Source organism: Rhipicephalus microplus, chromosome 8 (assembly GCF_043290135.1).
Source record: "Rhipicephalus microplus isolate Deutch F79 chromosome 8, USDA_Rmic, whole genome shotgun sequence".
NCBI lineage: Eukaryota > Metazoa > Arthropoda > Arachnida > Ixodida > Ixodidae > Rhipicephalus > Rhipicephalus microplus.
In genome coordinates, this window is record NC_134707.1 from 5374479 (window position 1) to 5387286 (window position 12808).

Sequence of the window (12808 nt, forward strand, 5' to 3'; positions counted from 1 at the left end):
TGAGAGAGAGGGCAGTACTTTTCTATGGAAAATAAGTTGTCCTAGTGTCCTTTGCCCTTTTCCTGTGCAACAAATAAAATGGCACGGCTGTGATCCTTTGTGGACCCTTCATCATTAGTCATCTATTTGGTGCCATGTCCCTAATGTATCATAAATTTATCCTTGCAAGGGCACCATCCCATGCAAAGTATGTGGCAGGCAGACAGGCTGCAGCACATTGGTACACCGATTTCCCCGCTCTCAAACCTGATCGGTGCCAAGATGCATGTGATTATGGCCAGCGCTTGATACAGGAAGGCTATCACAATAAATCTGACATTTATGCCTACCAATCATCGTTGAAAGTAGGATCGGATGCTAAGTGAGTTGGTATAAATTCGCTATGGCTGACAGCGCGATTAACGTGCACCAGACAAAGAAAAGGGGACGCACAGCGCAGTGTTGACTTTGAACTGAGAGTAATGGGACCCTCATCTGTATATTTTTCTGTAACAACATTTTATTGTGTAAGAATAATAAAAGACTTTGCCTTTGAAGAACACAAACAGAGAACATTGTGACCAACCAAGCCTTGCTCCTACAAAGTGAATTACCCGAAATACTCTGTGCAACTATGTGCTGTCCACCAACTAAAAACGTGGACTAAAAAGAAAACTTTGCTATCCATTAAGGCAATGGATGGCTGGCTGATACATTTCCATTCATTTTCTTTTCTTTGTCCCTATTAGTCGTGCTGTTGGCCACAATGAAGATTTGCTTTGTTCACAAACTTCACAATTGTAGATAATTGGTTTACCAAAGAAAATTTAAGCGACCAGGGCCCAGAATTTCAGGCACCTGATAGTGTGGAGCTCGACCATGCACTGACTGAATGCCACAAGATGTGGATTTTGTTCTAACTGATGATATATGGCAAACCAAGTCATTCAGGCCAAATGTTGAGGCGAAAAAGCAGTGCCATGAACGATAACATTTTATCATCCCTAGCTCCCGAATTAAAGGTGCTTTCCTTGAGACCTTGTGATAACCACCACACCATAGTGCTTAAAAAAAAAAAAAGGTCATGGACTAAAGCTTGATGGTAAACCAACTGCTCCATGTACAACGTGCCATAATCTAGTTCCAGAGCGAGTTGTTGCCGTGCACAACGTCGCCCAGCTTTACTGCGCGGCCGCCGACACTAGTAACAGCGAGCGAAAACAACAGGACCAATAGCAGCAACAACGGCCATTGAACAATTTCCTGCCATGTCCTTCGAGATGGCAAGCGTGTTTGGTTCAACTGGGTCCCGCTAGATGGTTGGACCTGTCCAGTTTAACCAGGCGAAAATTTAACTTTTGAACCTCTCGCGCAATTTCCCATTGTAACATCCGGCGGTTATTTTATTTTTTTTTCATGAAGCAAACTGAAACGAACAAGCAGCATTTTATTACTGTTTTTGATGCATGGAAGGTCCTTTATTTCAGGGCGTCTACCAATCGGCTTTTCAAATATTCCCTTACTTTTCTACGTTTTCCATCATGATTTAAAACAAACTCCGTGACCTGCTTGAAAAACAGTGTGCACTGGAAACAGACCCCAGAGTGGTGAAAAAAATCAGGCAATCCTATAGAATAAGTAAATAAATGTACCGCAAATGCTCAGAATGTTCTCCGCACACGCGGTAAATATGAAAAAAAAATGTATATCAGGCATCTCCGAGCCAGAATCAGCAGGTTGGCTGTTTGGCAGAATGCAAACGCACGAGTTAAAATTAACCGCAGCTGAAAATTTGGAGGAGCCCATGATAGTCCTACAATGTAGCCAAAGCTGCTAAGAAATGCAGAAGTGGTACCATCTCGTGGCATCTGTGTAAAAGGGGAACACCTAATCCCGGCCGGTTCCGCTACTGGAGTATATTCTAGTTCACTATAATGGTTACAGCCCAGGTCACCTAGGATGTGAATTGCATTGAATTAGAAATACCTGTATTTACTGAGTATACTATTTAAGATGTGGATTGGATCTAATGGGACCTGGATTGCTGTATTTACTATTAATTTGCATCCCTACCTAAATTGTACACGTCTAATATATACTTTTAAGCAAAAAAATAATAATAACTATGTACTACGCATGTATTTTGTAAACCTTGAACCGTGAAAAACAAAGTCACGCTGCATAATTTTCTTTCTTTTTATACAACGAGCACATCCATGTTGATGTTTTATTTCTCTGGACTATGCCGCTTGGAGTTCAACAAAGTCCTCAGATGCCTACAATTAAACCTAGGGGTAGCATTTAAAGCGATGACATTTGAATATGTGCTGGCAAAAAGGAATCTATCTGGTAGCAACAGCTCCCTCAATTCCGCAGATTTATCACAGATGCAGGCGGGTTGCCTTCGTTTCTGTACTCTTCTATGGACATAATGCTAAAAACTAATTACAGATTTATTTAGGTGAAGTTACCGAACTCTAACCTTGAAGTGCGAGCTACCAGCAATAAGAGTGTAGCTGAAGTTGTTGCTGTTGCATTGCCAATAATAACAATGATGGTGATAATAATATTAAAAGGCATCACGCAGTCCTGCAAGCCTCTGCTCATGGCAGTTCTATCTGAACCAGAAGGCTTTCAAGCCGAGCCGAAATCATGGTCAAGACAAACATGCACAAATTCACCGACATGTGTAATGTTGTAGTTGAAAAGTCAGATATGCTGTGCAATACGTAGAAGCAACAGACTTCAAAACAGTGAATGTAGGGACATGGAAGCCAAGGGACGCTTTAGACAACGTGACGGACAAGTTGCAGAGCGAAAAAGTTGCCACAATTGTGACAACCAGTAGATTGGTGATACCACTGATTTCAAGAAAGAAGTTAAACAACACGAATATGACCTCAGGAAACAACACGTGACCTCATATGCCCTCGCTAAACACGTGGAATCTACAGGTAATCAAACTGACTGGTCAAGAGTGCGTGTTCTGGCCAAAGAAAAGCTTGCACCTGCCTGCAGCTGGAATGCAACTGCATTTACGCTGAACAGGAGTGATGGGGCAATTCCGACAATGTAGTCTTGGTGCCTACGTCACATACTTAGGCGTACTTAAATATCTGTGCCTTTCTTATGTCTATTATTGTGAACAAGGTTCCCACAGTGGGTGCCAAAACATCAGTAAACTTTGTATTCTTTTGGTAGGTGTATCCACTCATGTATACACTAAACATCAACAGTTACCCACTTGCATTCTTTTGGTAGGTGTATCCACTCAGGTATACACTAAAAATCAACAGTTACCCACTGCCTTTTCTTTTTCACGCATCTTCTTGCTGTTCATTGAAGTTGCAGCCAAAGGAACGGTTTTGCAGCACTGAAGTTGCAGCCAAAGGAGTGGTTTTACAGTTTAACATGCTTATAATGAAGCCCATATAACGAATTCCTCGATCTAATGAAGTTTTTCTATTCCCCGCCGATGCTCCATACAGGCACACCTATTTGCGACCTCTTTGTAAAAAACTAACAGCGGGAGACAGCCTTGATAAAACGAATTTTTCCCACGGACCATCTAGGAATTTTCCTCCGCATTTTGCGAAGAGTACGCATCTTCCAAGGCTGCGGACAAAGCGCCAAGTGGCAGCGACGTGCACGGCCCCCCAGGCGAGGCTCGTTATTGCACGGGGGTGAGCGCGAGGCGGGCAGGCGGGCCTGCACACAACGAGCCGCCGCTGCAGCCGTTCTTGCCACCGTGGACGTATTAGCGTGTGTGCCCCCTTCCCCCCACTTCAACCAAAATAAAAAATATATATACTTTTGCGCATTGGCAGTTCCCTGCCTTTAGTCAGTGTCATATATGCGCGACCGCGCTGCATATGGAGGGCACTTTACCGAATATTTTTTGTGGTAACGGTGTCCGTGTCGCTCGCTCTTCGTTTTCGACGCCGTTCGCGCATGCCTAGTTTCACTGCGCGTGCATGATGTAGCTCCCGACAACGCTCAGCTTTACTTTTTTATTGTGATATTGTATTGTGATATATTTTTATTGTGATATTTATTGTGGTAATTATATGGACAGTGTCGGCCAGTTTTTTCCGTTACCACCGCCGTCAATCACCTTATATGTAATCGTATCTATATATATAAAACTCAAGAAAAAAAAAAAAGACGCCCGCGCTCGGTGCCCATCTTGTCACGATGCGCCGAGGCACACCTACCTCCCCGCGTACTTTGCGCTGCGAATGGGGGGGAAGGGGGGGTTAGATGCATGTGTGCGTGCTTGTCCTTCCGTAATGAGAATTGCGCACTTTCGACTTCGACCGGAACGATTGCGTTTAGTTTCCAGGTGCACAAACATTGCTTCGCTCGCTGCAGTTTGCGAAAAGAGCGCGCATTTAAAACACATCGAAGTAACAACTGGGGCACTCGTATCTACCTGTGACTATGTTTCATGCCTCGTTTTTGTTTAAACAGCGCGTCAAGTGTCCAGCGGTAAACGTTGTTCATTCGCTCTCGTCTTCTGTATGTTGTTTTCGTGCGTCATTTGCGCGTGAGCAGCGCGCCGCACATCTCCATCTGCTTGCCGTTCCCAGAGTTACATTACAAGTTGTTGTCGCTATCGCATTCATTGCCTCACCCTTGCGGCGAAACTGTGACTTTTCTTAATTTCGGACAACTGTGTCGTCACCACTGAAGGGATATGAGCTGAGGCGCTGACAGAAACTCTCCGAGACCACAGTGACGACGCATCTTCGGTGCTTGACTCGTCACGCACTTCCATTTTGCGTCGCGCTTTTACAGGCTAATAGCTTTCGCGATTAGCCGTTTAGTTTTTACAAGACTACAGTGCGTTGAATGCGATGCAATGAACCCGATAGCAAGAAATTGTAATGTTATAAGAAGTAAGGCTGGCAGCCAACTCTTTTGGATCCGATATCGCGGAACTCCAACAAAACGCTGGTGTGAGCAAATACGGCCGCTCCAGGGAGAACTGTTCTTTTCACACAGTCCCTCCACGCTGAAACCGCAGTGATACTCGCCGAGATAAGCGCACCAGCGATCACAACCGCCCTTAAAATCCAAGTTCATTATTGCTACTCGAGCGAGCCTCCGCCTCCCCTCCCCGCCAAGTTTTATGCTCGTTCAAGACGAGTGGTTTACTTTCTGTTTGAGCATTCGACAGCAGTTCTAACAGGCGGGAGATGTTATTTTATGCACTTTCCAGGCAATAGGGATGGGCCGACTTGTTTGATCTCTGCTTCAGCAGCGCTAGCGCTCTTTTACCCGCTTGTGAAAGTTACAATGCGCAGGGCATTATCATTTGGATTTGTTATGGAACATGGCAGCAACAGCAAAAACCTGCCGAGAGTGTCCTTATAAATGCTACCATAATAATAACGCAGTTTTTTAGTGTGAAATAAGTGTTTTGGGTTAGCTCTAGCTTTCAGTCCCTCTTTTGATTAATTTGCTCGTTTAGTTTCCGAATTTTCCTACTGAACCTGCGTATAACAAAACCCTCTTTATAACGAATTTTTCTGGGGATTTATCAATTTCATTATATCCAGGTTTAATTGTATAAGCTTTGATCAATAATAATGTTTATTTTTGTGACCAACGCACAGACTACCACCAGTTTCCATGATCAGGCCAATTTTTCAGAAATTCCCTGTCTTTTTCCTGACTTTTCCAGGTTTGCCAGGTTGGTAGACACCCTGTTGTTTAGCGCAGCTAGTTCGATTACTAGAGATAAATTTTAGGTGGTAATTTTGATGTCATCGGGATCATTTTGCGAATGTCCTACTCGTGGTGCATGTGTCTGTGCATTTACCTTAATTTTCAGTAAGTAGGGCACTGTTGTTGATAATGTTGTGATTTTAGACGTAGGCATACATTAAGCTTTCACTCTGACAAATTGTTATTTTTTTACTTTAGTGTCCTTTAAACAGATGCTTTCAGTTTCTACTGTACCCTGACGTCACAACACCATGTGAGCTTCTCGTCATGTGTTCCAAAAATATTGCGACGTTCCCATGGTGTCGCCGCACCGTGGTTCTGTCAGTGCTCACGAGTGGCCATTTTCTAAGTTCGAAGCCTGACATCATCACAAATAGCCATACAGGGGCTTGAAGTAATCAAAATCGGTACTGTAGCCTGACATCAAACTAGTGCCGATGGCACTAGTTTACGCCTCAAGAAAATTGGCTTGAATACCAAAACAAAGTATCTTAGCAGCATTCGCTGAGCCCCACACTTGCTCAGAGCAGCCTCTGTATGCAAGAGATTTGTAAGGCAGCGTCAAAACACCTCTGAAAAAGGTATCAGTACCCCTTTAAAATATGGCTTCACGGAAGCCCGTGCCACACTGCCATGTAGCTATGTCATACGTAGCGTTAATACTGGCCGTTTAGTTTCATTGGCTCCTAGGATAAGTTAACCAATTTTTCATGCCCGCTAAAATCACCATTATTCTCCTCCCTTTGAATTCCTACTTTGAGTTTAGGTTGTTGGTGCCAAACATTTCATAATACAGTGCATGTTTGTACGTCACAAATTGGGACTGTTCGTTGTCACTGCCCACCTTCACCTAATGTGAATTTGATCACTCCACTTAGCTTAGCCGCGTTCCAGACTGTTTCCCACTCTTTTGTAAATTAAAAAAAAAAATAGCAGCAAAAGGAAGATAACAGTTTACAAAGAAAAAATCCATAAACAGAGGTGTGCATGCTCAAGCCAACATTTCGACAAGTGGACATGTCTTCTTCAAGGCTAGAGTGCACTCGTCTTTTTTTTTTTTTTTTTTAAGGCTAACCGCTTAAGAAAGGCTAAAGTGCACTGTGCACTCGTCTTCTTCGGGCTAGACGTTCAACACTACAGTGCACTTTTCTTCAAGACTAGCCGTTCTAGCCTTAAAGAAACGTCAGCTTGAGCACGCAGCTCCTGTTTACGTATTTTTTTTATCCCTCCATAAGCATTCAGCTGTTCTAACACACCTAATGTATGGATCAAGCATTATGTGCATATATGAATTAGACAGCCAACCCCGGCTCAGGCAAGGTATGGTGAATAATACAGTGCATATTTGTACGTCACAAACTAGGACTGTTCATTGTCACTGCCCACCTTCGCGTAATGTGAATTTCTAACTTTCCTTCTCACCTTCTTGCATTATTTATAATTCATTCTTAGCACCAATATTTGTGCATTCTATTTATTCATACAACCCTGGAGCATACAGCAAATCCTTCAGCAGGTAGCACACTGCTTCATGAAGTGTATGAAAGCTTCCATCTAGCTGTCCCTCAACAACAACACCAAATGACGTTCATACAATGTGGCAATAAGCGTTTTTGAAGGGCACTATTACTTTGGAGCAGAGGTAACGAGGATGCCGATAAAGAACAGGGTTCAAACAGCTCCATTTGGTGGACACAACTGCAAGCTGGTGGCTTCCAAAGAAGTCTTTGCTCCGTTATTTCAGCTGGGTGGATAAAGTGGGATTTGAATGAAAAAAAAGCAGTGGCGTAAGCAGGAGCTGGTGTAGTGACTGGTGGGAGCAGTGGTACACATTTGTAGATTTAACAACTTTCTGAAATCAATCGCACTACGATCTGTGACAACCACCAGGCATGAAAGGCTTGAACAAGAGCTTCACTGTAAATAAGATGGACACTTACACGTGGTGGCTCCCCATTGGGTCGTCCACCAGGCGCCACATCATCTTCACCATCTGGTGGTCCCCTCCAGCGCTTCTCAGGAGGACCACCACTCCAGTCAGGGTGCCTGTCATCAGGAGGTCCAGGCCTGCGGTTATCTGGAGGTCCACCAGGCCTATCAAAAAGGCCAGGCTGGCGGTCATCAAAAAGGGCTGGTCTCCGGTCGTCTGGAGGTCCCTGTCTTCTGTCATCAGGAGGGCCCATTCTGCGGTCGTCAGGAGGACCCATTCTGCCGTCATCAGGGGCGCCCATTCTGCGGTCGTCGGGAGGACCCATTCTGCGGTCGTCGGGAGGACCCATTCTGCGGTCGTCGGGAGGACCCATTCTGCGGTCGTCAGGGGGGCCCATTCTGCGGTCATCCGGGGGGCCCATTCTGCGGTCATCTGGAGGGCCCATTCTGCGGTCGTCTGGAGGGCCCATTCTGTGGTCATCAGGGGGGCCCATTCTGCGGTCATCTGGAGGGCCCATTCTGCGGTCGTCTGGAGGGCCCATTCTGTGGTCATCAGGTGGTCCAGGCCTCCAGTCATCAGGAGGGCCGGGCCTCCGGTCGTCGGGAGGACCAGGTCTCCGGTCATCGGAAGGCATTTGTCTGAGATCATCAGGATTACCAGGCCCGCAGTCGTCCGGAGGACCACCACCCCACTGTGATGGAGGCGGGGGGCGCTGGCCAGGGAAGAAGCCACCACGGCCCCTGGGTGCTCCCCTGCCCCCACCTCGCTGATTCGGGTTCTGCCACACATATGGTGAGGGGTGCCGCATCCCACCGAACTCTGGTTTGTCAGGTGGGCCTCCGAATTTGCCCGGGGGAGGAGGTCCAAATTCATGATGAGGAGGTGTATCAAACTGGTTGGGGCCGCCTTCATACTCATCTCCTTCAGGACCAAAGTCCTGCTCGCCTCTAAAGGGGTCTTCAGTTGGGCCCCCACCACCACCAAACGGGCGACCGCGTCCACCACGACCTGGAGGTCCACCCCGTGGGGGCATTCCACGTGGCCCTTCTCGCCCTCTGAAGGGCCTGCCTCCACCAAAGCTACCTTCACCATTACCATCATCGTCGCCGTCTGCGCCTTCAGGCTGGCCACCAGGGAACTGCTGCTGTTGCTGTTGTGGGGACAGAGGGGGTCGGAAAGGTCCAAAGTCTGAAGGCCCTCTCGGTCCACCACGTCCTCTTGGCCCACCCATCGGACCACCTCTGGGCATCATGCCACGAGGTCCCATGCCACATTGAGGACCCATGCCTCCCCTAGGGCCCATGCCTCCTCTAGGCCCCATGCCACCTCTTGGCCCCATGCCACCTTGTGGACTACCTTGGGGACCCATGCCACCTTGGGGACCCATGCCGCCTTGGGGACCCATCATGCCTTGTGGGCCCATGCCGCCTTGAGGGCCCATACCGCCTTGGGGACCCATACCACCATGCGGTGGGCCCATGCCTCCTTGTGGGGGCATGCCTCCTCGTGGAGCCATTCCACCTCTGGGACCCATGCCTCCCCTAGGGCCGATGCCTCCTCTTGGGCCCATGCCTCCTCTTGGGCCCATGCCTCGATGTGGTGGCCCCATGCCTGAAGGAGGACCTTGCTCTTGCTGAGACTGACCCTGGTGTTGCATCATGCCTGGCATGCCCTGAGGAGCCATTCCCTGAGGCATCATACCAGCAGCCATCATTCCTTGGGGCATCATGGCTTGTGGTGCCATCCCCTGTGGTATCATCCCCTGCGGTGGCATACCTTGTGGGGTCATACCCTGGTGTGGTATTCCCTGTGGAGGCATCCCTTGTGGAGCCATTCCATGTGGGGTCATGCCTTGCGGCATCATGCCCTGTGGGACCATTGCCTGTGGCATCATTCCTTGAGGGGCCATACCCTGCGACATCATGGCCTGGGGAACCATGGCTGCCTGGGGCATCATTGCTGCTGCAGCTTGGGGCACCATTGCCTGCTGTTGCATGAGAGCTTGCTGATGTTGCTGAGCATATGCTTGGTGCTGGGCAAGGGCCTGTTGAGCCAACAATTGCTGCTGTTGCTGCTGCTGTTGTTGTTGTTGCTGCTGCTGTTGCTGCGGTGGTGGTGCAGCTGGGGTACTTCCATCTGCAGGAGTACTGGCTGCTGAAGGTGCCTGACCAGCTGCTTGACCTGCTGCTGCACCTGCATGTAAGGCCCACTCAATTAATGATGATTGACAAAACAGCACTCAACAGATAAGCTTTTGCCAATGAGTTCTGCGGAAACCCACAAGGTGGCGAATTAGTACGTACTGGACAGGCAGTTCTGCCTGTCCAGTCCGTACTTTTTTTCCAAAAAAGCTATTTTCAGGCCGAACAGTGGAACTGCGATGGGAGCTTCCATTTCCGTCGTGATAGCAAACCTGACCATGGAGTACATAGAGAAAGCACTCAGCTCCTTCTCGCCGCGACCCAAGCTTTTTCTTCATTATATGGACGATTGCTTTTGCGTCATGAAGACATCTGAAGTTGAAAACTTTAGACAGCACCTAAATTCTGTGCACCCAGCTATACAATTCACAACCGAGTGTGAAAGCGACCACTGGCAAGCAAGCGCAACAGCCTGGAGCTCTCCGTTCACAGGAAGCCAACGCACACTGGCTGCTCCCTTCGATTTGATTCTTCCCACCCCACCTGCTATAAGGCCTCAGTTGTGACCACGCTACTCCAAAGAGCTAAGAAACTCATGCTCCAATTACACGGAACGAAAGAAAGAAGAAGCCCGCGCAATTGTGGACCTCAGAAAAAACAGATACCCAAAAAACTTCATTCGAGCCGCCACCCGCCGTGCAAAGCAACAGAGGATACGAAAACGCCAATGAACCTTCATTGGCAGCCCCCCCGAAACGTGAACTGATCCCATATGTTCACAGAACCAGCGGGATGTTGGCCCAGATCTTCAAGAAGGAAGGGGTTCGTATCGCGCACGTGCCTTCGTGTACGCTGGGCCGCCTCCTCCCCGCCCGAACTACCAGCCAACAATGGACAGGACCCCCCCCCCCCTCCCATGTCGTTTACGAAATTCGGTGCGCTGAGTGCCCCTCTTCGTATATCGGCGAGACGAAAAACCTACCGGAAAGACTGAAGCAACACGCCAACGATGTGCGAAAGCTCTACAAAGAGCGCAGCGCAGTCGCCGAACATGCTGAGACATTGAATCACCGGATAAATTTCGAAGCGACAGCCATCCTTGAAAGCGAGCCGAACTGGAGGAGAAGGTAGGTTACTACTCGAGTCGTAGCACACACAGAGGACAGCCCACAATCAACGGCTCTCTCGGATTTCTTACCCCAGTGTATACACAAGGACTGCGCTCCACGGCAATATGAGAGAGAGAGTGGGGTCATTATACGCCCCGCGAGTGCTTTAAAGGCTCCGCTGCTATGTAGCCCCGCAGTCACCTCTGAGGAAGGAACCAAGTCGGTTTCGAAACGTCGAGTTTCTTCAAAACTTTTGGTTGAAGTCTAAATCATCTCTTAACGCTGATTAGGCCTAGCCTCGACATGTTGTCATTAGAAAGTTTGCACAAAGCAACATTATGATTGGCCGTCAAAAAGATTACACGCAAGCACTGATCCAAGAGTAGCGCGCGTAATACGACGTAGGTTTGTGGCCGGCAAATGAACGAAGACAGAAATCCGCCAAGCTTGTGCAAGTCAACGTAGTGGCAACGAAAGCTAGCGCCAGAAAGCCAAATAGCTTTGAAACTTTCGAACGAGGTAGCAAATGCGTGACGATGCTTTTCCCAACAAGGACTCAAAAGAGTACTTGAGGATGCAATCGCGTGTTCCATGTGGAGAACACGCGATTGTAGCCCCGTCGACACCGGTGCTGGGGTGGAAGCAGGTTTTAGCCTTTTGGAGCAGCTTTGAGAGCAGGAATAATGAAGCTTGGGAGCAGCTTTAGAGTAGTAAAAAGGGAGTTTCGGAACACTTCTGGAGCAGCAAAAGGTGTTTTGGGGCATCGAAGTTCCGTTTTGGAGCAGATTTATCGAGCCACACATCACTGTTAATTAGAATTTTTGTTTTCTGGTAAACAAAAACATTTCAGTGGTTTTTAGTAAGCATGCAATGCTCATCAAGCAACCAGACTTACCTGAAATTCGTATACAGTTAAACCTAGATATAACGAAATTGATAAATTCTCAGAATTCCCTCTAAAGAGGATTTCATAATATGCAGGTTCAGCCCAAAAATTCGATAAATAAACACACAAATAAACAAAAGAAGGACCAAAAACAGAGCTAACCAAAAACACTTATTTGACAGTAAAAAAAAACTGCGTTATTATTGCGATAGCAATTGTATGGGCACTCTCGGCGGGTTTTTAAAGTCGCCGCCATGTTCCGTAACATGCCCCAGCACATTGTAACTTTCACGAGCAGGTAAAAACGCGTGAGCACTGCTGAAGCAGAGATCATTAAAGTCGGCACATCCCATATCGCCTGGAAACTGCATAAGATAACATATCCCGCGTGTTACAACTGCCGTCGAATGCTCAAACAGAAAGTAAACAATTCATCTTAAACGAGCACTTCTCCTTGGAGTGGCTGTAAATTTGCTCACACCAGCGTTTTGTACGAATTCCGCGATATCGGACGCAAAAGAATTGGCTGCAGGCCTTCCTTCTTACAACATTACAATTTTTTGCTGTCGTGTTTATAGCATTGCATTCAACACGCCAACATGTTGCCAGAACTAATTGACTAATCGCAAAACCTACCAGACTGCGACATCGCGGCGCGGCGCAAGACAGAAGCGCGTTACGAGCCAACCTTCGAAGATTTGTCGTCACCATGGTCAAGGAAAGTTTCCATGAGCGCCTAATCCGAAATCCTTGCGGTGGTGAGGACATGGTCGTCCGAAATTAAGAAAAGTCCCACTTTCGCCGCAAGCGCAAAGCAATGAATGCGATGGCAACAACTTGGAATGTAACGCTGAGAATGGCATGCAGATCAAAATGTGCAGCGCATGGCTCACGCACGAATGACGCATGAAAACGGCATACACAGGACGAGAGCGAACTAACGTTTATAGCTCGATACTTAAGGCGCTGTTTAAACAAGAACGTGGCACCACATGTAATAACAGGTGCAAATACGTGTGTGAACTAACAAGAG

At 47.5% G+C, this 12808-nt stretch overlaps 1 protein-coding gene across 2 annotated transcripts in view; it reads right to left on the reverse strand.

Annotated features, from left to right (window-relative positions):
• LOC119163990 (uncharacterized) overlaps positions 1–12808 on the reverse strand; it is a 95327-nt gene that overhangs the window by 43159 nt on the left and 39360 nt on the right. For both annotated transcript variants that reach the window (XM_075870823.1, XM_075870822.1), the window contains exon 4: positions 7650–9832. In XM_075870823.1, coding sequence (XP_075726938.1) covers positions 7650–9832 — 2183 coding nt within the window. The remainder of the gene's footprint in view (positions 1–7649; positions 9833–12808) is intronic.